We start from the raw sequence: 23,109 nt of genomic DNA, 5'->3' as shown, positions 1-23,109 counted from the left end.
TTAACCTAACACTGGATAACACACATGTTATCCAATGTATAAGACAAACCTGATTTTTTTGAGAAATTCAATCACCGTCGTTGTTAAATGCAAGAACTTGACAATTACTCCAGTGTTTTTTTTTCTATTTCTAATAAGCATTGCTCCATACTAGGACGTTTTCCTGTGTTATGGGTGCGTTTACAAAAATACACATTCACATACTTACACATGACACCCATACCCGAAACAACTATTTGTTTATCACAAGTGTAATATTAATGCACGAAGCTTTAAGATAATTAAAGTGTCTTAAATTACAATACTGAGAACCAGTGTCCAATTTTCCCAGCCATATCACGTAATAACCAATACAAAAGCCAACAATGACCAAAATCTAAATTACATTATAATATTTAAACATTTTACAACCATTAGGTACCTATCTTGGTGACCTAAACGTACTAAATTCTAGGATGTAGTCCAGTGACCAGTCGCAAAGCGTGCGTAGATAGCCTAGTTTGGTTCCAACCGCTCCGAGTACTCATTGTGTCGAGCTACCGGCATTCGTAATCGGGAGGGCAGCGCGTCATGTTGTTATTAACTTTGTGGTCAGTGCTGTGCGTCGCGTCGGCTCAAGTCAGGCCGAATATTGTGATCTTCCTTGCTGATGACTTGGTAAATGTTGTTAATATTTATAATTTTATTGTGCGAAACATAATCAAAGCATTACACATATAATTATGTCTGTTATGCTTTTACTCATAAGCCGGTAAACAAACTTTAATTAAATCTATACGTAATATAATTGTAATAAAACTGTGGAAGTGTTAATCCTGTACATATACAATTTAATATAAAAAGGAATTAGTAGGGTGTGTTACTAGACAGTAAACAGACATGAAATCTAAAAAATGTGATTAAATAAAAATGTTGTCTGTCTGTATGTTCGCACATCACGCAAAAACTACTGAGCCGATTACGATGGATCTATACATATAATAAAACTGTAGAAGTGTTAATTCTGTACATTGAAGTTATTAAACAAATAAATAGTAGGAGGTGTTACTAGAAAAACACTAAAGCCAAAAAGTGATTAAAAAACGTTTTTCTGTCTGGGTCTATCTGATTTCGGATGAATCTTGGTATACCTTATTTTACTTTAATATCCTGGGCATAACACGGGGTACTTTTTGTCCCGAAAAACCATTTAAAGAATGTATTTTAAAAACAAACTTACAGACAACTGTACTAGAGGCAAATGCAAATTTGTCGGATGTTAGATTACCCGCAGAAGAAATTACGTCATAAATAGGTTTATTTAGGAAGGTATTTTTATTTTCTCTTTCTATTTTCACCTAGGTAACATAGATATTAATACAACTTTTGTAAAAGAGAAGGTTGTGATACACAAAATAGGTTTTAACTTTTTATCCAATAATTCTCGCGGGATCAAGATTTACTCGGGCAAACGTTTACTACGCGTACTAAGTCGGGGGCACAGCTAGTTTTTGCTATAAGAACAAGTAGTCAGGGTTATTGAAGACGGTTTTATTTTACCTAAAGTGATAAAACTTTTAAATTTATTCTGATATCTTCGTTAGGTATTATTAGGCATTATCACTTAGTTCTTTGCTACTGTTGAAATTTTAGATAGGTATTCAATTACAGTATGTATTCGATTTTTTGGCAACTTAACACGTGCTACCACTTCCAACTCGCTTGTGGAATATAAAATACCTACTTAATTTTCTTTCGTATACCTATCAAATGTGCATTAACGAGTGTTTTATCTTAAGACGCGCATATCGTATAGGTAATTGTAGTGACTTCCCAAGAAAATGATGTTGAGAGAGGAAAATTGAAAACAAAAATAAATAGTCTTTAAATTAAAAACAAAAGAACGTCAAAGCAAATATATTAATATTAAAAATGTCTGTCGGTCAGTCCTCTGTGGAAGTGCGTTGGATGATTTTCCCCCTTAAAAAAAGTGAAGCAATTCCGAAGTGTAGATTCCCATGGATTCCATGTAATTTTAAGTATAAGCTTATCTAGTAGTTCATAAGATACCCAATATATTTAGATAAGTTATTCATTGTAAATAACGCCAAGTGATCAAATCCCTTAAATAAAGATTAAAAACATCGTATATCACATCAGATTCGTGTTTGTAAACATTATTATCGATGATTAAATAGTTCTGTTCACCCTCTTAACAGTTACAAATCGGTCAATGATCTTATAAATAGACCATAATTATGCAGATGGGCAACCACAATGTATCTGATATAACAGGTAGTTGATAATATTTAAATACAAACCGGTCGACATCTAGGTTTAACAGAAATCTTCCATAGACAATTAATTTTAATAAAATGAACACTAATGACTATGTAAGCTACCTAGCTTAACACGTTCAATGCCACCGACACGCCAAGCGTGTTCTTGAGAATTTCTATAACTACGCCTCGAACACGCCAGGCGTGTTAAAACCCTAAATTCTCAGTATATTCTCAGGGCGGCATCGCTATAAACTTCAAAAAAATAATCGTGACAGTGAACGTGTTAAATGCTTGTTATCCGGAGTTGTGGACAACGTAAACGAACGGGGTGGTTTTTAGTCAGTCTGACACTCCCTCTTGCCTCACTCAAGGCGAGAGAAGTCATTGGATGATATTCCCCCTCAAAAAAAGCTTAAATGTTTGTTAGCTTTTTATAACAACCTACTACACGCTACATTGGTGAAGACATTATGACATTGCCGCATGGCTGCATGGCCAAAGAGTCTACTGATACCTAACTGATAAATATGTTTATTTACGTTCAACAAATGTTATTCCCTACCAACCTTATTTGAGTTGTAGGAGAGGCTATGTACAAAATATACTTACATATTATATTTTTAAAGATAGCCGCCACCTGGTCTTGGTAAACAGGAAAATGTCATAACAGGTTACTTACCTGTTTTTTTTTTTTAAATATGGTTACTTAAGTAAGTTAGTACGTTAGTTAGGCTTATGGCCACCACATACATGGTTATAATATAAAATACATTAATATATCGAGGTCGTACTATTTCATATCTGTTTCAATTACTTATGTATGGTAAGTAACTAATTTATGAATGCAATTCTTATAGGGATGGAACGACGTCGGTTTCCATGGCTCGAATCAAATCCCGACACCAAACATCGATGCGCTGGCATATTCTGGCCTCATACTGCAGAACTACTACGTGACTCCAATATGCACGCCGTCGAGAGCTGCGCTTATGACTGGAAAATATCCTATACACACGGGTAAGTACCACCTTACATTTTTCTCACTGATTCAAGATACCTAATGGTTCGTCACTTTGGAAAGATTATCGCATCAGATCATATTTTTGTAATCAATTTAAAAAGCTGTCAAAGAATTATCTATCTAGGTTATTGATGTATGGTAAAACAGGAAGAAAAGGTTGTAGGCCCTACATATTCAACTCATTCTGCATCTTGATCCTTTTTCCCCTCTCGAATTCTAATCACACCATTTTACGTTACCATCTGTAGATACCAATCGTTTGTAACAATAATAAATATTTTTTAATTAGAATACAATTAAATATGCCAATTCTATTTCTAGGAATGCAACACACCGTCATTCGAGGTGAAGAGCCGAGAGGTCTCCCTCTATCAGAGAAAATTCTTCCACAGTACCTGAAGGACTTAGGTTACAAAACACATTTAGTAGGAAAATGGCACTTAGGACATTACAAGAGGGAATATCTTCCTATGAGTCGAGGGTAAGTTAAGTTTCTACTACTTTTCCATTTCTTATTTCGACTTAGGTACTACTTATCTCTTACTGGGAACCATGGAACGAGATAGGGGAGTTCATTATCACGTAATTTCTTGTGATTTTCATTGGAGATTTTAGCGCGTTTTCGATTATCAGAGCTTATTGAAGTAAATGTACCTATTAGTATGTATATTTTCATCATTACAATTTTATTTTTCCAGATTTGACACGCACCTAGGATTTTGGACGGGAAAAATTGATTTATATGATCACACAAATATGGAAATAGGCACTTGGGGCTTCGATTTCAGGAGAGGTAACTAAAAATCTTGTTTCCTAAACTTTTCTTTTAAATGAGTGATACCTACCTACTCGTGTCATTAAGTAGGTACCTACTTTGGCTTAAGAAGTTATCAATTACCATCATCGCACCTTTAAAAGGTGTCAAAATTTCACACGCCGATGACGCAAGACGAGGTTACTCGGCATATGACGTAATTTGAATAATTCTTTGGCTAAGTTCTAATTATTTGATGTGTGAAATATGACTACATACATACACGAATAAGTATGTCTCGATGTCATGTACTTTGGTAGTTCTCGTTTAAAAAGTGCCTGCTTGTGTATGAATGTATAAGTAATGGCTTTGAGATTTATTTACATTTTGCCCATTTTTATACAGGTTATGAGGTAGCATACGATCTCTTCGGAAAATATGCGACAGATATTTACACAAACGAGGCAGTCAAGGTAACATCATGTTATTTTCTTTAAAAAATTACTTATACTTACTTACCTACCTCTAAATGGGTCATTGTGGGATTAGTGATAATAATAGTAGGTAAACTTTGTACCTTTAAAGAATTTTATTTCGAATGGTTAAGTCAGAGAGTTACCAAGATGTTCGAATTTATCGAAGGTTTGAATTATCGAGAATCGACTGTATTGCCATTTACCAGCCTACCAAGCAGGCAGTTCAAATACCTAACCACCTTTACTTGATGAGATAATCAATGAAATTCTATTTATTATTTCAGCTAGTAGAAGCCCATAATAAAAGTGAGCCTCTGTTCTTGATGGTAGCACACTCAGCGATGCACAGCGGAAACCCTTCGGAGTTTCTGAGAGCGCCTGACTCCGTTATTGACAAATTCTCACACATCAAAGACTCACAGAGGCGCAAATATGCAGGTACCTAACCCAATCTAACATTTTATTTTTTTCCTCTTGAGAAAATATCAGAAAAACACTGTGTAACGCCCGTCCTGAAGAAATCCTAAGTAAAGTTAAATTAATTTTGTACTTAAGTACTACGTAATGCATATGGTATGTTGCAAAATTATCATTACAAATTTTGGTTCACTGACCTAACAACCTTAAAAATATATCATTGGTTTGCATAAAAACCTTCGATAACGAAGTACAATGAATGCCCCAGCGGTGTCCGACATCGACATCCGAGGACTTTCGGTATTTATTCCTATGACTTTTCCTGGTTTAATTTTAAACCGTGTCATATTATTATTATCACCTTGGTCAAGTATCAACATTATTGTGAAAGTACATTTGAATGAATTGTTAAATAAATATGATTATTATAGGTACAAAATCTTCTTTTCCACAGCTATGCTTACCAAACTAGATGAATCTGTCGGCAAAGTAGTATTATCGTTGAAGCAGAAAGGATTGTTGGAGAACACGATAATTTTGTTCAGCAGTGACAATGGCGGACCAGCTGCAGGATTTAACGACAATGCTGCTTCTAACTATCCTTTGAAAGGAGTGAAAAATACTCTATGGGAAGGTGGCGTCCGTGGAGCGGCCCTATTGTGGAGTCCTCTTATAAAACAACCGTCACGAGTCGCGAATCAAACGTTCCATATTGCTGATTGGTTACCCACATTGTACAGTGCCGCTGGAGGCGAAACCAGGTTACTGAATGGTCTATTTAATATATTTTTGTAATAGCTATCGTAAGACATACTAAATTAACAAAAAATATGGTTTAGTCGCGTATTATTAATGGAGAAAGTCTATTTACCTCTAAAATGTATGCACGTCTAACGCCTAAATACGTCATGTTCATGAAAGCCCTTGGTAGAGCTTGAAACTAGTCAAGTTCCCTCGTCAAACAGATAATTGTTAACTTAATCATTATAAAAAATATTATTACAGTGTTTTCAAAAATCTTGACGGATTCGACTTGTGGGAGGCCCTATCCAATGATCAACCGTCTCAAAGGACCAAAATAGTACATAATATAGACGATATTTTCGGATCAGCTTCTATTACAGTGGACAATTGGAAATTGCATAAAGGTAAACTTCCAATGCTAAGAGAATTTTTCTAAAAGTGTCTGTTATAGGTGTCAAACAAATATTGCAAAATATAAATTACTCTAACATCGGTTTTATATTCAGGCACAAACTACAACGGCACATGGGACTATTGGTACGGCCCTGCTGGTCGGGACGGCATGTACAACTTTGATTTGCTTTATAAAAGCTACGCGGGCGTAGCTATCAACAACATCACTGCATTACCTGATAAAGAACGAATTACAAGCATCAGGTAAGTTTATTTACTGCGCAACTTCTATTTTACTTACCCTTTTACAAAGTACTTAAGGATTGGCCATATATGGAAAAAGACATGAAAATTCTTTCATTTCACACCAATTTTCTGTCAAGTCATTCCTGAATTCTCATACCATCCTTTTGGACGAAATTTTGTTCCACAACTTCTTTTTAATACATCCACGATTAAGTTCTTCATTATTAAATATTAATATTACCTACCATTATGTTTCAGGGATGCATCAACAATAAAATGCAATAACGCTAAACCAATCAACGAATGCAAGCCACTTAAAGCGCCGTGCCTGTTTGACATACATGAAGATCCTTGTGAGCTTAAAAACTTGGCAAATGAGTAAGTCAAATGAACTTGTCTCCTTTTTTTATTAGCTGACCCATTGTCGGCGTTTTGGCTTTTACACTAGAGGCGTTACAAGTGCGTTGCCGGCCTTTTGAGGGTTAGGAATTTGAGGATTGTTGGGGATTCGCGGATTGGGGAGATTGAGGACCTCCTCAATCTCCCTAATCTGACTGGCCCAATTGGCTACCGGTAACCTCACACACACAACGAAAGCGTTATTTCACGTCGGTTTTCTTTGAGGCCGTGGTATCACTCCGGCCAGAAGCATGGGTCTCCCACACTTAAGAGCTCTATCTCGCTTGGTAGTAAGCGATGATGTGGTCTGCGATGGACCACGCCAGCTCATAAGCAATCTTCAGTAGCAGTCACAGACTTGGGAACAGAATTCCACTTTGAAAATAACTTACCTACAAATGAATTATTCTACGATTTGTACAGTGGCTGAGTGATAAATCATCATCCGTTACACAACGTTACGTGGCCCACAAAGTATTGTTTCGATCTGGATAAAAATATTAATAAACCTATTCACTTTTACAGGAAGCCAGATGTTCTTCAAGAACTACTGTCTGAGCTAGAGAGAGTGAATGCGACAGCAGTGCCACCTAACAATGCAGATTTAGATACCCGAGGCGACCCAAAGTATTGGGGACGTGTGTTTACAAACTTCGGTGATAACGTTAGCTTATAAACTCCTGTTTAATTAGATGTAATATTACTATTTTTTACACATAGAACTGATAGAGTAACGTAATACAAATAATTAATAAGCTATAGCTGGACTATTATGTTATTATCAATTGGAAACATTCGGACGTCTTTGGTCGTGATTATTCTTAGAACTAATGACATAGCAAACCGCGACCGAGCTGACTTGGAATGTTTCAAATTGACAATTACTTAATAGTCTAGCTGTTCTTGACTGAAACGATAATGAATAATACTTATAACTCTTAACTTTATATAGGATTCACTATCAAAACTCAAGACATTCAATTTTAAAGTATGTACCTTTAATGTAATTGCCATTAAGTACAATTTATATGAATTAGGTATGTTTAGTAACAGCAATAATGTACGTTAAGAAGGTTGTTTGTATGTATAATGACTATTTATAAAAGGCTAGCTGGTTTAGCCTACCTACCTAATGTGTTAATCGAATGTATGCAAATGTTAATATTATTTTAATGTGACGAATGAAGTACAATATAATATTTTATTACATCCAAAAGTACAATGACATTCTACCAAACTAAAATATAATACTTACTTATAAATATTATTATAATTTTAGACAATCAAACCATAACAAAAGCATAAATTCTGAACAATGAACTACAATGAGAACTCTTTTTGTAAATAAATTAATCGTGAGAAGCTCTGGCCCTTTTAGTTCGGACTCCGGTCTTCTTAGCCGTATCCGACTTCCTTTTCCCGGTCCTTTTACCCAAGTCTTCAACATTGACAGGATTATGGCTACCACTTAAAGGTAACCCTTCTTCGTTATCCACATCACACATTAATGCATTCCTATACTCTTTTAAAGTCTCATCTTCAACCACCTGTATTTGTTCAGGCTCTATAATCTTACCAAGCGTGGTAGCATTCTGTAAGTTCACCTTCTCCATGGGACTAAGGACCTCTCCTATTGGGTCGGGTTGGCTACTCTGAGACAAAGTTTCGGCAATCAACCTATCTACCAAATCCGGTTCTTCTTGCTGGAAGAATTTGCTCATGACCGATTTCAATTGGTCCGGGATTATTTCACATGGAGAGATGAGACTGGAAATTATAAAGAAGACATTGACACTGTGTGTAAAGAAGAACATAAAGAGATATGCTTAATTTTTTATGAATCAAGTCATCAATGACACAGAGGAAAATGCAAGTACCTATGATAAAAAAAGTAGAGGCTGAAATTATCATTAGCCAAGAAAAACTTTAATTTATACTCACTCGGACTCAGATCCCTGGTTGATAATGCCATGTGAATGTAATAGTTTCATAAGTTTGGACGCGTTAACGGGAGACAGAGCGAACTTGTCGACCAGGTCCTGCGCTCCAATGGCAGATACGTGGCAACACCATTCTATTGTACGACGGAATATGCAGAGGCACTGTGGAAAGAAGAAAAGTACAAAGTTGGTGACTCCGTGCTACTACTGAGAAATTTTCGAAAAACCGAAAAAAGCCCAGCAGTACTTTGTCCGACCCGAGAATCGAACCCAAGACCCCTTGTCCGGCAGACGCATTAGCGATCACTCGACCAACGAGTAGGCTTGAGAAAGAAAGGGAATCAAACAGTTTACGAATTTCATTCAGTTTTTATAAGTATGTCGGAGGAAGGTGTGGGCGATACATTGGGCGAGAGCCCTCTTCGTAACACATAGGTAGAGCTATGTGTTGGCAGCAATATAACAATAAAATCTTCGTTAAGAAATGATTGTTTATTTTCGTAAGAAATTAAAGTAGTTATACCAGTGCAATCACTGGTATAACTACTTTAATTTCTTCTCCATAAGAATCTACAATTTGGAACGAGCTGTGCGAGTGGATACCATAACTTTCTCATTTTAGAGACTGAATTAAACAGAGTTTTTTTGAAGTCTCTTTCACATAACATTAACCCTATAGCCAACTGTGTCACTAATATGCGACAGATATTTCCATATCCCTGCCACTCATACCGTATTACTGCGACAGAAAAAATGCTCACTGTTACACGATCGCTCTTCCTTATTTAGTGTAGATATAATTATTTCGACTAGTAGCCCCGCGCTTGGTGCATGATAATTGATATTTAACTGAGCGGTTAAAGGGTTAGGTTTGGGTTAGATTTGGGTTAGGTTTGAGTTAGGTTTGGGTTAGGTTTGGGTTAGGTTTGGGTTAGGTTTGAGTTAGGTTTGGGTTAGGTTTGGGTTAGGTTTAGGTTAGGTTTGGGTTAGGTTTGGGATAGGTTTGGGTTAGGTTAGGTTTGGGTTAGGTTAGGTTTTTTTTTTTTTTTTTTTTTTTTTATACAGCAGGAGGGAAAATCCTCATGGAGACTCACACCTTTCCACGAGTAGAGAGGTGTGAGTACTGCCGGACTCTTACCGGCTAAAAACCCTCCTGCTGTTTCCGAAACCCCTGACGTGGTCAAGGTCAGTGTTTACATAGGTTTTTATTTATAACGTATCTTTCTTAACAAAGTACAATACACTTACAATATACGTTACCATAATATATAAGTTACATGTTTAGCTATGTTTTGTTTTTTGCTGTTACTTGACTGATTACATGTTTACAGAAATCAAGTACTACATTTCTCGTCTTGGCCTTCTTAATATGCTTGTGAATGTCTTGTGGACTAAACTTTTCTCCTTCTAGGCGCTGCTCGACCTCATGTCTAGCACGCGCGTACACCGGACATGCGAATATCACGTGCGGGACAGTCTCCTCCACGGCGGAGTCGCAGACACACGATGGATTCCCCCGAAGCTTGAAACGATACAAGTATTCGGAGAATCCACCGTGCCCGGTGAACAGCTGGGTGGTGATGCTGCTGGTCTCAATTTTCCTTACAGTGCTATACGCCGCGGCTGCACTGGGGAAGAATATCTTGGTGATTGAGGCGGTGTCACCGGATTTATACCTCGCGTCCCACTCGCTGATCGTGTCCATACGGATTCTCCCTCTGACGAATGAGACGGGGCATCGGTCATAATCCGGCCTCCTCTTCGATCGCAGCGCTGCTTTCTTCGCCAGGTAATCGGCCCTTTCATTTCCCTCCAAACCTGCGTGGGCTTTTATCCAGAACAAAGAAACTCTCTTATTCTGGGAGGCGCAGTGGCGGAGAGCATTTCTTGTTTCCACTGCCAGAGGATGGGGGGAGGTGGGGTTGGCGACAGTTTGCAGCGCCGCCATCGAGTCACTGAATATGCCGAACGTGGTTTTTTCGCTGTTGAGCGCCTCCCCGGCTGCTCTCTGTAGTGCCAACAGTTCTGCCTGGTAGACGGTGCAGTAGGACGGCAGTACAAGTTTTTTCGACTTAATTTCGGTGGCACTATCCCACAAAGATAGCGCCGCGCCGACTTTGCCCTCGATCTTGCTGCCGTCCGTGAAGATTCTCACGTCGTAATTAAAGGCGTGGTTATTATATTGTTCCTCGTCTACCAGGCTACTGAACTCTACAGTTGTCTGTTCGGCGGGGTGGGGGAAGTCCATCGCACTTGTCATTGTTTCTATGTCCCGATCCCCTAATGCTGAATGGGGCAACCCCTCTTTGCTTCGTACAGTGAAGCAGCTTCACGCACTCGAAGATCGAGGGGGAGTATCCCCGCCAGCAAGAGGGCCGAGTGCAGGGAGACTGTGCGATGGGCTCTGCAGAGCTTCTGAGCGAAGCCTCTTTGTACCACGTTCAGCTGTTTTCTTATCCCCAGTTTGTTCACGGCTGGCGCCCATACACTCGCGGCGTACAGCACTATAGGTTCGACGGCGGCGGTGTAGATCGAACGCACGACCTCTGGATGCAGTCCCCAACTCACACGTGCAGATCTGGCAAGGTGCTTGTAAATAGCAATTGCTTTTTTACATGCGCCGGCAACGTGAGAGTTGAAGGTGAGGCCTGCGTCTATCGTCAGTCCCAGTATCTTCACTTCCTTCGACATGCCAATGCCAATCCCGCCCATGGTCAGGCGAGGAGTGTCATACTTTAGCTTGCGTGTAATCACCATGGCACTGGTTTTGTGTGGCGCAAATTTCAGCTTATTTTTGACACCCCACGCACGCACATGCTCGAGAGCGGCATTGGCCTGTTGTTCTATCTCCAAGGCTGTGCCACCGTCGAATAGCATCACCACATCGTCCGCGAAGGCTTGGCAGTAATCGCCTCTAGCCTCCAGCTGCTTCAAGAGCGGGTCCAGTAGAAGGTTCCATAGGATGGGACCACCAATTGAGCCTTGGACGCACCCTTTCGAGGTTTTGCGTCTATTCTCCGCCCCCGCATACCTGACTATTACTTCCCTGTCACTCAGGTAGCTATCTATTACTCGCCTCAAGTTGATCGGACACTTTTCCTCTGCCAAACGGACTTTGATCGCCGGCCACCATGCGCTGTCGAAGGCTCCCTCTATATCCAACGACACAAGAACAATAATTTTCTTACTCTCCAGCTTGGCGCGGATATTCTTCACTAAGGTGAAGAGGGAGTCCTCAGTGCTTCTTTGGGGCATGAATCCGTATTGGCGAGTACTAATCCTCGGCAATAGGTGGAACTTGAGACGAGCAACCAGCATCTTTTCATATACTTTTCCCAAGACAGGCAGGAGCCCAATCGGCCTGTAAGACTTGGGTACGGTATACTTGTCTTTGCCTGGCTTTCTCAGCACAACCACCGTTGCCTCCTTCCAGGTTTTCGGGAAGTGGTGGTAGGCCAAGCATCGATTTATGAGTGACAAGAAGTAGCCAGGGTTGCAGTTTATAGCTCGAGAGCAAATGTCTGCGGTGAAGCCGTCGGCTCCCGGTGCTTTCTTCGGGTTGAACGACGATATCGACCTCTGGAGCTCGCTTAAGGTAAACGGTGGGTCATGCTGCTCACCATCACCACACGCGTTTACTAATTTTGCCAGTTGTCGAGTTCGGCAATGGTCTGAGTCGTCGTCGTCCTCGCGATCCTCCGGGTAAAATGTTTCGGCCAGTAGTTCCACCGAACCCCCCGCATCCAGGACTCGATCTTCTTTGTGCAGGAGCACATCTTCTTCTCGTTTTTCTGTCATCCTCATTACCCGGTAGATTCCCTCCCAGACCCCCTCCCTGCTCTGCTTCCCGCAAAACTCCTTCCAGCTCTCCGTCTGTGCATTTTTGACCGCCTTCATATAATTTTCTTTTTGTTCCAGGTACAGGCTGACGACCAACGCTCTCCGCACCGGCGCTGCGTTCCTGATCCTGCGTCTGCTGGTGGCTACGCGCTTCTTCATCTCGGCGAGCTCCTCAGTCCACCACGGAATGGTGAGTCTCTTTTTAGTCTTCTTTATTGGCATGGTTTCCGAACATACTGAAGTGATGGCTTTTGTGTATTTATTTATTTCCTGATCTATTTCCTTAATGCTGTTTAAATTTTTGATATTATCTTCATTTAATTGTATTTCTGTCATAATTTGGGTCAGCTTTTCACGAAATTGGTTCCATTTTGCTTTTCGACTGTTGTAAATCCTGGTGGTTCTTTGTATGTCGGTGCCAGTCGACTTTTTCAGACTGATCTCAAACACCACGCCGCTGTGGTCGGAACTCGTCAGGTTCTCCCGCACGTGCCATCCGTTGACTAGGTTCAGCAGGTCAGTGGAGCAGGCCGTTACGTCCACGTGGCTGCTGTACCTGACTCCTCCCCTGATGGTATCGAAGGTCGGGCAGTCGCCCCGGTTGAGGATCTGCAAATCCAACTCGTCCAAGGTACTACTCCACTGCTCACCTCTCTTGTCTTCATTGGGGCTACCCCACCAGGTACTCTTGGCATTGGCATCTCCACCCACGATGACGTTTCTGAAGCTGGCATATTGTGTTACGCATTTTATATGCGCCAGGTATGGCTCCAAAGGCAGGTCGGGCTCGAAGTAGTATGAGACCAGCGTGATCCTCCAGGCTCTCGTATGAATTCCCACCACCACAATGTTGTGCGTGGTGAGTTGCGGGTACTGCACTACGTCCAGTGTCTGGTCAAAAACGATGATCGCGGCCTTGACGGTCCCTTCTTCGGTTTGAGATGCCTGGTAGACCCTTACGCCCTGGTAACATTTTACCCTTTTAGTCCCGCCGATGTAGGGTTCCTGCAATAATGCGACGGCAGCGTTTTCTTTGCCAGCTTCAAGGAGGAGTTCGTGGGTTGCCAGTTGGCTTCGCTGGAGATTAGCCTGTAATATTTTATACCGGTGAGTGTTCTCCGAGGAGCCCTTAGCAATAGGCCGTGGAAGCTCTAGCCAACGCGTCCCATTTCCGGCGGATAGGGCAATCAGTGCTGAAGGCGTTGTGGGCGCAGGAGCTTGCTTTCGCTCTTATGCAATTGATGCAGGAAGGCCCCTCACCAAGCCGTTTATCCGGGCATTCCGCGCTGTGGTGCAGCCCACCACAATGGCTACAGAGGTCTGCTGGTTCTTTGCAAAACCTCTTGCTATGCCCGTAGCTCAGGCAGCGTGTGCACTGCACCAAAGGGGATTGGTCTTCGACCCGTACTATTTGCAGGTCGACTCGGAGCCTTCCCGCTTCCATTGCCCTTCTCCAGACAATCGGTGTGACGCTAAGTACAATGTGTCCGGTGTGTGGATTTCGAGCCTTTCTTCGATATTTCACGGACATCCTTGCTTCCTCGTCCTTAAGGCCACGGAAGATCTCCCGATTTTGGTTTCGGAGGGCCAAGAGGATCTCTGCGTCACTATGAACCTGAAGGACATCTCTCATAAGTATGAGCGGATCCTTGTTGGACACTTCCTCGACAACGAGATTGGCGCCCACAGTCTGCAGTTTCTCCCTCAGCTTTGACCTCTCTTCCTTGCTACTGCATCCCATAATGATCTTCCGGTCCCTAGCTTTTCTTACTCTCTCCACTTTTACCCAACCTTCTTTTGCATCGACCGCCTTTCTAACTTTCTCCATTATTTCTTCGCCTGTTTCTGTCTCTTCCGTGGACGAGACAACCACGGAATGCAGCGTCGCGCGTTCCAGCAGGCGACTTCCTGCGTCGCGGTCGCGCGCCACCACACCCGCGTAGCTGTCCCGCTCTCGCGTGACCCGGTCAGCTTCGAGAGTATCCTTCAGTCTGGCCATTTCATCGGTGTTTCTATTAAGGTGTAATTTATGTTCTTCCAGACCGAGAGCCAATTCGTGGCATTTTGCAGCCAAGGCGTCGATAGCCGCGGTGTTAGTGGTCGACGCCGGTTCAGGTGCTTGATGCGGTGCGGGCTGGGGCGCAGTTTCAGTCTGCTGCTTTCGTGCCTTTTCCGCATCGCAGACCAGTCCGTAGAGTTTGGTTACTGCCTGGCCAATGCCGTTTTTCAGGTCGGTCCTTATATTTCTAGAGTCAGAAAGGCAGCTTTTGGCTCTTTGTAGCCAAAGCTTCGCGTCTTTGACACGGTCACAAGACTCCACAGTTGAATTGTGTGGGCTTGAGTCTCGGGGGGTAGTCGGTTTTTTACCAACTATTTTACTTTCCGATGGCGAAACCACCGTCCGAACCGGTCTGGGCAGAATCACCCGGCGTGGGGACGGCTTTCCAGAAGCTCCGTCTTTTCCCGTTTTAGGTTGAGAGGTGGGAAGCGGGTCACTACGTCCCGCCTCCCACTCCCCAACACTGCGCCTAACGTTTGTCGGGGCGGGGTCCACCCTTCCCGGACCAGACGGGGAACCATCTGTACTCTGGGACCTCGCCGTCTTGGCGGTTGGGGTCCTGACACTCACAAACATACTGGCTCAGGGGCTTCGTCGTCGCAATAAGATAAAAATCCAATCCCTGTAGAGGGGGGATTGTATTGTCAAAAACAAAAGGTCAATAAATTAAGAAAATAAAAATAAAATTAAAACGTTTAAAATTCTCAGGATCTTGTCAGGTGTCCGGGTGTATAATCTGCAGTTATTTACAAAATAGAGCTTAATTTGCTCGGTCAAGAAAACATAAAACATAAAACCAGGTCAAAGTCAGGAAGCTTGCAGGACCCTAAGTTTGTCAAAATTGTTAAAATGTTTGCATCGAGATTATAAACATTTATCCTACCTTGTCTTTGTCCAATGTATCGGGTTCCACACACTCACTCGCAATAAACAAACAGATTATCAAATATCACTGAAATTGAATTGTCACAACACAAATAATAACCAATAAATTATGAAATATCACTCAATTTAGTTATCACAAATAGTGACTAAGCAAAATTATCACAAAACCACAATACAAATATCACTAGCTATCACTGAACACTCGTATACGTAGAAACTTTCAATTACAAATAATAACCAAAAATTTTCAGATACCACTCAATTTAATTATCACAAATAATAACTAAGCAAAACTATCACAAATCCACAATACAAGTATCACTAACTATCACTGAACACACGTATACGTAGAATCTTTCAAATATTAGAAGAGCGTTACACGTCCGCTCAGCTCGGCGTCTCGATGCAAACTTAGGTTTGGGTTAGGTTTGGGTTAGGTTTGGGTTAGGTTTGGGTTAGGTTAGGTTTGGGTTTTTTTTTTTTTTTTTTTTTTTAAATAAACAAACAATCCGCAGACATGTCGTCCGCGCCCTTTTTCATGCATTTATTAGAATTATAATTGCGTTGGTTACAAAATTATTGTGTTCGGCTCTTTTTCTTAAAATTAAACTTATTAATCTACGTGAGTCCAATTTTTTTTTTTTTTTTTTTTTTTTTTTTTTTTTTTTTTTTTTTTTTAATTTTATTTCATGCTTATAATACCACTAAAAATACCACTTCTTAATTCTACAGGACAATGTCTGCGTGGCAGAGAGTGTCGTTCACATCCTCGAATGAGTGTGATCGACAAACTCTGCGGCGCAGTTACAATTTGATTTTATACTAAAGAGGAGGAGAAAGGATGTCAAGTTGTTTGTCTTTTTGCCAGGGACTCAGCCAGCTTCAGCAGAGGTTCTATGACGCTGGCGTCCCGATGTTGCATGGCCGTTTTTAAGTTGTAATCGACGACCGTTTTCGTCGGCGCATCCATCGCTTTCTTTGCGAAACGGCCTATGGCGTCTTCGGCATCATCAGAATAATACACACAGCTGTTCGTGTGTCTTGACACCGCCACCACAGCGTGTGATACGCTATTGTGAACCTGGAGCCTCCTCGACTTGGTGTTAATGATAATCACACTGTCGCAGGTCAAACCCTGGGCCTCATGTATAGTCATGAGGCGCGATCCCTCTCCAGACCCATATCCCTTGTTCACAAGAGAAGTTTTCTCCTCCTGCGTATGAACCAAAAACAGGGTGTTTTTGGCAGTAGCCTGGATTTGCGCCCCCGTGTAGCCTCTCACGCTCAGGGAGTGGACCTGCGACAGCGATGATTTGGAGGCGTAGATTCCGCTGTATATGTCGCTCAAGGTGTATGCTACATCCATAGGGTTGCGATGAGTGCAGAGCAGTTCCTGGGTGATGCCAGCCACTGGATCCGGACGAGTATACCGTAGCTGAAATAGGTTCTCCCTGTCCAAAAACGGAAGCTGGTTAATGTCTCCAATGAGGACAAGTTCGCTTGCTCCGGACAACTTGGCCGCCATCACTATAGACCCGAAGTGGTTCATGAGAGCCTCGTCCACAGTTAACCGGTAACATTTTTCTTGGTTCTTGAACCCGTTCGCCAATATTGAGGCCATAGTGCGCACCTTAGTATTGATTTTGTCACCTAAGCGGCGCGCAAGCTTTTCTCTCAGATCTTTGGCAGCTTCGGTTGTCGTTGTGGCTACAACGTCCCTCTCCCCATCGAAGTTCTTTACCACCCAAGTTGTTTTGCCACAGCCTGGCACTCCGTTGACCCACCTGATGTTGGGTACCACCCAACTTCCTGATGATGCTTGGATGTCCTGATTTTCTAAAATGGTCTGTGCCGTTAGGTTGCGAGGATCCTATCTTCCAACATGACTTTGGTACATTTGGCGGTAACCACCATTGGGTCATCTTCGGGTGCACTAAATTTAATTTTACCCAAGCGGTCCGTTTCGGCCGTGTCCAGGTACACGAATCCACAACTCTCGCTAAAGGCCGCCATGTACGACCCCTCCATTTCCCCTTTGATAACTATGGATCTGGAGTTGTCGTACACCGCAGCCCCCGCCTCCTCGAGCAGCACCCTTAAGAGTCCTTCTGTCTCTCTTCTGAAAGTCTGCATGATCTTTTTGCATGTCGCAAGATTGACTTCTCTGGTCGCTCTCACGACAGCTACATACTCGAGGAAGGCGCTCTTCACGTGATCCGTGACTCCCGAATTTAGGGCGAGTATCGGCGGGCTGACTTGCCCTTTATCAGCTCTGGTTGGTGTGGGCTTTGGCTGTGTGGGTGGTTTAGCGATTCTGGAGAAGAACCTCTCTACGGCTGTTTCTTGCTTGTTTGAGTTGCGGGTTGCGGTAGGAAGCAGAGTGTTAAGGAAGGTGCCGAAAGCTTTCAGGCGACTCCTCGACTGCACCCGATCTTCAGGGCATCTGGTTTTATTCTGCTCAGCTTTATCGGCGGCTGCCTTCTGTTGGGCCCGCTCGGATCCGCTTTGAGTGGCTGGGGTTAAAGGGCTTGCTGCGCATGCTGTTAGTCTCCTGGGGGCTTTGAGGAAACTTAGAGTTTCCCCTCTATCGTCATAAACTATTACCTCGTGGTGTTCAGAGGCTTTTAAACAGCCAAACCTGTCCGCGACCTCGCCCCTCTTCCCCCAACTGCCATCGCGTCCACGCTTATGGTGCGGGCTGTGAATGCTGGGTCTCCTCCTGCCTCACCGATCTGTCGAAGCAATGAGCTCGCCTGTGCAAATGGAGTCTCCACCCCCCACTCGAATAATGCGATCGTCTTACCTTTGTGTCGCATTAAGCGGCATCGGTGAGTAGCCACTTCCACTTGTGGCAGCGCTGCATATTTGCTGCCTTTGATGGTTGATTTGGTGGTGCTTCCGTTGATCAGGGCGGCAAGGCCCGGTGATATTGTTATTCGGGCCCTTGGACGGCTTGTACCGATGCAGTAGCTTATGCCCAGCCTTTCTCCCTCTCTGTTCATAAAGAGGGCGACGCCCCGCAGTCTGATTCCTGGGACGCCATCTCCCCCACATGCCAAGAGGTGTGCGATTGACATGGAGTTAGGGTTTTGCTGCGGGCTAGGCTCCACCACTGCTGCTGCTGCCGCTGATGCTGCAGATTGTTGTGTTGTTGTATGTGTAGTGGCAGTGGTTTGTAGGTTACCAGTGGTTGAGGTGGTTGACGTTTCGGTGTTAGGTTTGGGTTAGGTTTGGGTTAGGTTAGGTTAGGTTTGGGTTAGGTTAGGTTTGGGTTAGGTTAGGTTTGGGTTAGGTTTGGGTTAGGTTTGGGTTAGGTTAGGTTAGGTAAGGTTAGGTTTGGGTTAGGTTTGGGTTAGGTTTGGGTTAGGTTTGGGTTAGGTTTGGGTTAGGTTTGGGTTAGGTTTGGGTTAGGTTTGGGTTAGGTTTGTGTTAGGTTTGGGTTAGGTTTGGGTTAGGTTTGGTTTAGGTTAGGTTTGGTTTAGGTTAGGTTTGGGTTAGGTTAGGTTTGGGTTAGGTTTGGGTTAGGTTTGGATTAGGTTTGGGTTAGGTTAGGTTTGGGTTAGGTTAGGTTGAGTTAGGTTAGGTTAGGTTAGGTTTAGTCTAATCCAAACCTAACCTAAACCTAACGTAACCCAAACCTTACCCAAACCTAACCCAAACCTAACCCAAACCTATACCTAACCCAAACCTAACCCAATGCAAACCTAACCTAACCCAAACTTAACCTAACCCAAACCTAACCTAAACCAAACCTAACCTAACCCAAACCTAACCTAACCCAAACCTAACCTAACCCAAACCTAACCTAACCCAAACCTAACCTAACCTAACCTAACCTAACCTAACCTAACCTAACCCAAACCTAACCCAAACCTAACCCAAACCTAACCCAAACCTAACCTAAACCAAACCTAACCTAAACCAAACCTAACCTATGCCAAACCTAATCCAAACTTAACCCAAACCTAACCCAAACTTAACCCAAACTTAACCCAAACCTATTTTTTATTTATTTATTTGGTCTACCAACAATTGTTTATACTAAAATCTTAATTAGAAACATACATTTTAAACTTAAAACAGTATAAAAATTAGAACTTTATCACGTAACCAACTGTTTGTCGCGATAATTCGACTAGTTTCAAGTCTCGCTAGGAGTTCATATTCTACAAGGTGCAAATTCACTATCATTCTCCAAATAACATGTTATATCGTATATATATCCATAAGTCCAGCATAAAAGTGGAAAAGCCCATAGTATTCTACTCAATCTGGCAATCAAACCGCAACTGCCAGTCACCACCTATTTAACTTCTACATCTGTAGTCCTCTTCCATTTGTACTTCTATTCAATTTGTGTTGATTCTCCTTAAACATTTTCTCTAAAGACGTGAGCCTGAGTGTAGAAACTGTTTAGAAGAAACGGTACTTACTTCTCTCTTCTTGATAGTAAGGGTTGCCAGCCGCTGGTCAGTGGGTTGTCTGCTAGGATCCATGTCGGAGCATTCAGTACAACAATGTCGTTGTACTTTAGACGCATTCTCACGCGTCAGGCCAAAGCACGCTGCGTGCTGTTGAGTGTTGCAGTACCTTTGGAACAAGAACTTTAGTTAGACACTATTGTCTACTCACAATATACTATGTAGTTTTGAATAAATGTCACTGCACATGCGCAGGGATTATTAAAAGATTTAAAGAGACATCAGACCACTACACATGGGTCCCAGTAGAGCTGATGCCTGATCTGGAGCTGCGGACACCTAGCGGGTGTACCGGGCGCCGGCTAGAAAAGCAGGAGTAGCAACGGGCTGGTTTTTAGTCAATAAGAGTCTGACACTCCTCTCGACTCGCCCAAGGCGAGAGAAGTATTTGGATGATTTTCCTACTTTAAAAAAAACGGGTAATCCCCACAAGGAACATTATCTTTCTTAGTGTGATCCATAAACAATTTTTTCGTATGTGTATGTATGTAAACATACTACCACTATTTACCTTTCACTATTGTGAAATTTACATATAGTTTAAGTTTTAGTGCATGTTTAATGTATAGTCCTGAACATTGCAAAAAAAGGTTAAAATAGAAGATATCTTATACTAGTCACTCACTGGCAAGTAAGGATAGCGTGGTTCGTCTCATCAAGATCGTATTTGTTACACGGACACAGGACTCGCACCTCACTCGAGTCCGTCACACTCCTCATAGCTGAACCTAAAGAAAGAAAAAAACATACCTACATTGAATTCAAAATACTACAAAATACTTGTACAAAGAGCTAAGTATGAAATAATACTGCCATTAGATGCAGGTCGCTTCCAACCGACTGATTTAGGGGATGTCAAAATACTCAATACTTACTGCTCTCAAAGTCATCCTGATCAATTTGTGTCATCTTCGGTGGATTTTGCGAGGGCTGAAAATATTAAAACCACTTTATAAAGAGCTATTGGTAGAAAGGTAATACTGACGACAGAGGTAAGTAAGTACGTACATTAAAAAAGGTACCAAATTCTGACGGCAAAGTTAAGTAGGTACTTTAGTCACCACCCCTATCTATGGAATTAGGTATATTTTTCTCCACAACAAACTTAACAATAAACAATCTTACGATAGCATCATGACTGGATCCCATATTCTCCCTGATATAAGTGCGGGCCGTCAGCCTATGGAACGGCGTCTCCACATATCCGAGCTTCACAGTCTCTGGTAACGTCTGCTCCAAATGATCCTGTTCCTCACCAGTGGTAAGGAAACCGGGGGCTTGATAGCCTTCTGGTGCATCTGTGGTAGAATTATTATTTTCTATTTATTTATTTAATTTAATTTGGGAAGGATACTGAGACTGTTGGTGTTAAAAGTTATGCTGATGAGTTATAATATCGTATCGTCACGCCTTTTTATCCCCGAAGGAGTAGGCAGAGGTGCACATTACGGCGCGTGATGCCACTGTACAATGTACACCCACTTTTCACGATTTGTGTTAAGTCCCATGTAAAAGGAGGTGAGCCTATTGCCATATACCTACTGGGCACAATTCCAGACTCCGTGCTACTACAGTTACTGAGAAATTTTCGAAGAACCGAAAAAAGCCCAACAGTCCTTTGCCCGACTCGGGAATCGAACTGACTCGTCCAGCGAGTAGCAGTGAGTTATAATGATACTTATTAAATTATCTGAACTATAAAGTGCATATACTGCATTGAACTTATATTTAAAACAATTTTATCATCACCAGCCTGTAATACCTTACCTTCATTATAATACAATCGCAGACTAACATCATAGGACTCAGGCATTTCATTCTGACAAGCTTGCATGATGACCACACATGCCCTAATCAAGTGGACAGTCCTCTCTCTAACATTGTCGAAGGAATATCGTGTAGAAGTTTTGGCACTGTCCCGAGTTTTGGAGTGCACATTCATGGTCACCCCATCTGAATTGTATAGATATTCAAATATGTGGTATTCTACTAAATTTTCCGCTTTACATTCGCCGTCGTAAAAGCATAGGACTAGTTGATGTAACTGAAAATGAAACTTTAATAAGTACAATATCATAATAGGGATGATGACTGGATCAAAAATAAATTATTACAACTTTTCAATACAATAAAATATTCGAAAATAATCACACTCTCATTCATAAATTTGATGAACTACTTAATTTTCGATTTTTTTTAGATAAATTACTAGAAATAAGTCTGCTATTTCAAAAACTTATGACGTCATAATAAAGTATTTCATACAAAGTTCATAGTAAATATCGTTTTTGACTTTTCGAAAAAAGTATTGAATTTGACTAGTAGGAAACAAGCCTATTAAAACCAAATAGAATACAAATTAACTAAAAGAACTTACATATTTCTTATCAAACGCTTCAAAAGCTTGAGTGAGTGCGGTACTCACAAACTGGGCTAGTTCATGCCTACATTTCTTCTTCAACACTCGTAACTTGATGCCCCCGAAACTCTCAACCTTATAGCTTTCTTCAGGGAACACATTCTTCAAATACGTTATAGTACTTACAGCAACTACAGTCAATTGTTTCATAAATGTTACCGAACTTGTGTACGTTTCTGTCGCCTGCCGCGGAAATAATTTTACCCATTCTGCCACCGCCTGTGTGTAAGATAATACTTATTAAGATTTAATAACACTTCTATTGATATTTTCACGTTTACGTGCGTGAAAACTTTTATTACGTAGAGGTACCTGCTTAGTAAGAGTTAGTAAAAAAACGTACGTAGTTACGTAGGATGATAAAGGTAAGTTAGTATTTAAGTAGCCTTACATACGTATGGTACTAGGTTTCCCAGAATTTAAAGATGACATGGTTACAGCTATGCTTTGAGGACCTTCTCAATACGTTGGAGATATAACATCCATTACCTGTGACGTATAAGAAGCTGTTGCAGACATTATCACTAGTTAAATTTAAAAATGTTTAACAGAAAACGGTAGCGTTTGCGTAAAGCTTAAATAAAGTATTTTAACAACTCACAGATATTTTCTACTTTTTGACTTCCCGCCTAAAACATAACACTGCGCATGCGAAAATGGAACGAACCTTCTTCCAAGGCCACAGATAAAATATGATAAGTGCCACTTTGAGTGCTTCAAAAAGTTTTATTCATCATGTCGCTCGCTCGCTGTATATTTTTTTTAAGTAAAAGG

At 41.7% G+C, this 23,109-nt stretch overlaps 2 protein-coding genes across 2 annotated transcripts; one reads left to right on the top strand and one right to left on the bottom strand.

Annotated features, from left to right (window-relative positions):
* Positions 1 to 489: 489 nt before the first annotated feature.
* Positions 490 to 8,073, top strand: LOC118263517 (arylsulfatase B). The gene is made up of 11 exons (XM_050705268.1): positions 490 to 657; positions 3,119 to 3,278; positions 3,604 to 3,763; positions 3,981 to 4,075; positions 4,442 to 4,509; positions 4,797 to 4,950; positions 5,384 to 5,690; positions 5,935 to 6,077; positions 6,180 to 6,330; positions 6,571 to 6,690; positions 7,237 to 8,073. Exons 1-11 carry the CDS (start codon positions 571 to 573, stop codon positions 7,385 to 7,387), a joined length of 1,596 nt encoding a protein of 531 aa, XP_050561225.1. The 5' UTR covers positions 490 to 570; the 3' UTR covers positions 7,388 to 8,073.
* LOC118263804 (HORMA domain-containing protein 1-like) lies at positions 7,899 to 23,061 on the bottom strand. The gene is made up of 9 exons (XM_035575983.2): positions 22,825 to 23,061; positions 22,294 to 22,554; positions 21,684 to 21,960; positions 21,042 to 21,214; positions 20,792 to 20,846; positions 20,542 to 20,644; positions 19,869 to 20,025; positions 8,653 to 8,813; positions 7,899 to 8,478 (listed from the first exon to the last, which is right to left on the bottom strand). Exons 1-9 carry the CDS (start codon positions 22,852 to 22,854, stop codon positions 8,061 to 8,063), a joined length of 1,635 nt encoding a protein of 544 aa, XP_035431876.2. The 5' UTR covers positions 22,855 to 23,061; the 3' UTR covers positions 7,899 to 8,060.
* Positions 23,062 to 23,109: the final 48 nt, after the last annotated feature.

The sequence above is a fragment of the Spodoptera frugiperda genome, chromosome 27 (assembly GCF_023101765.2).
Source record: "Spodoptera frugiperda isolate SF20-4 chromosome 27, AGI-APGP_CSIRO_Sfru_2.0, whole genome shotgun sequence".
NCBI classification, from domain to species: Eukaryota; Metazoa; Arthropoda; class Insecta; order Lepidoptera; family Noctuidae; genus Spodoptera; species Spodoptera frugiperda.
Note: the sequence above shows the minus strand (reverse complement) of the source record. Positions and strands in the feature narration are given on the sequence as shown.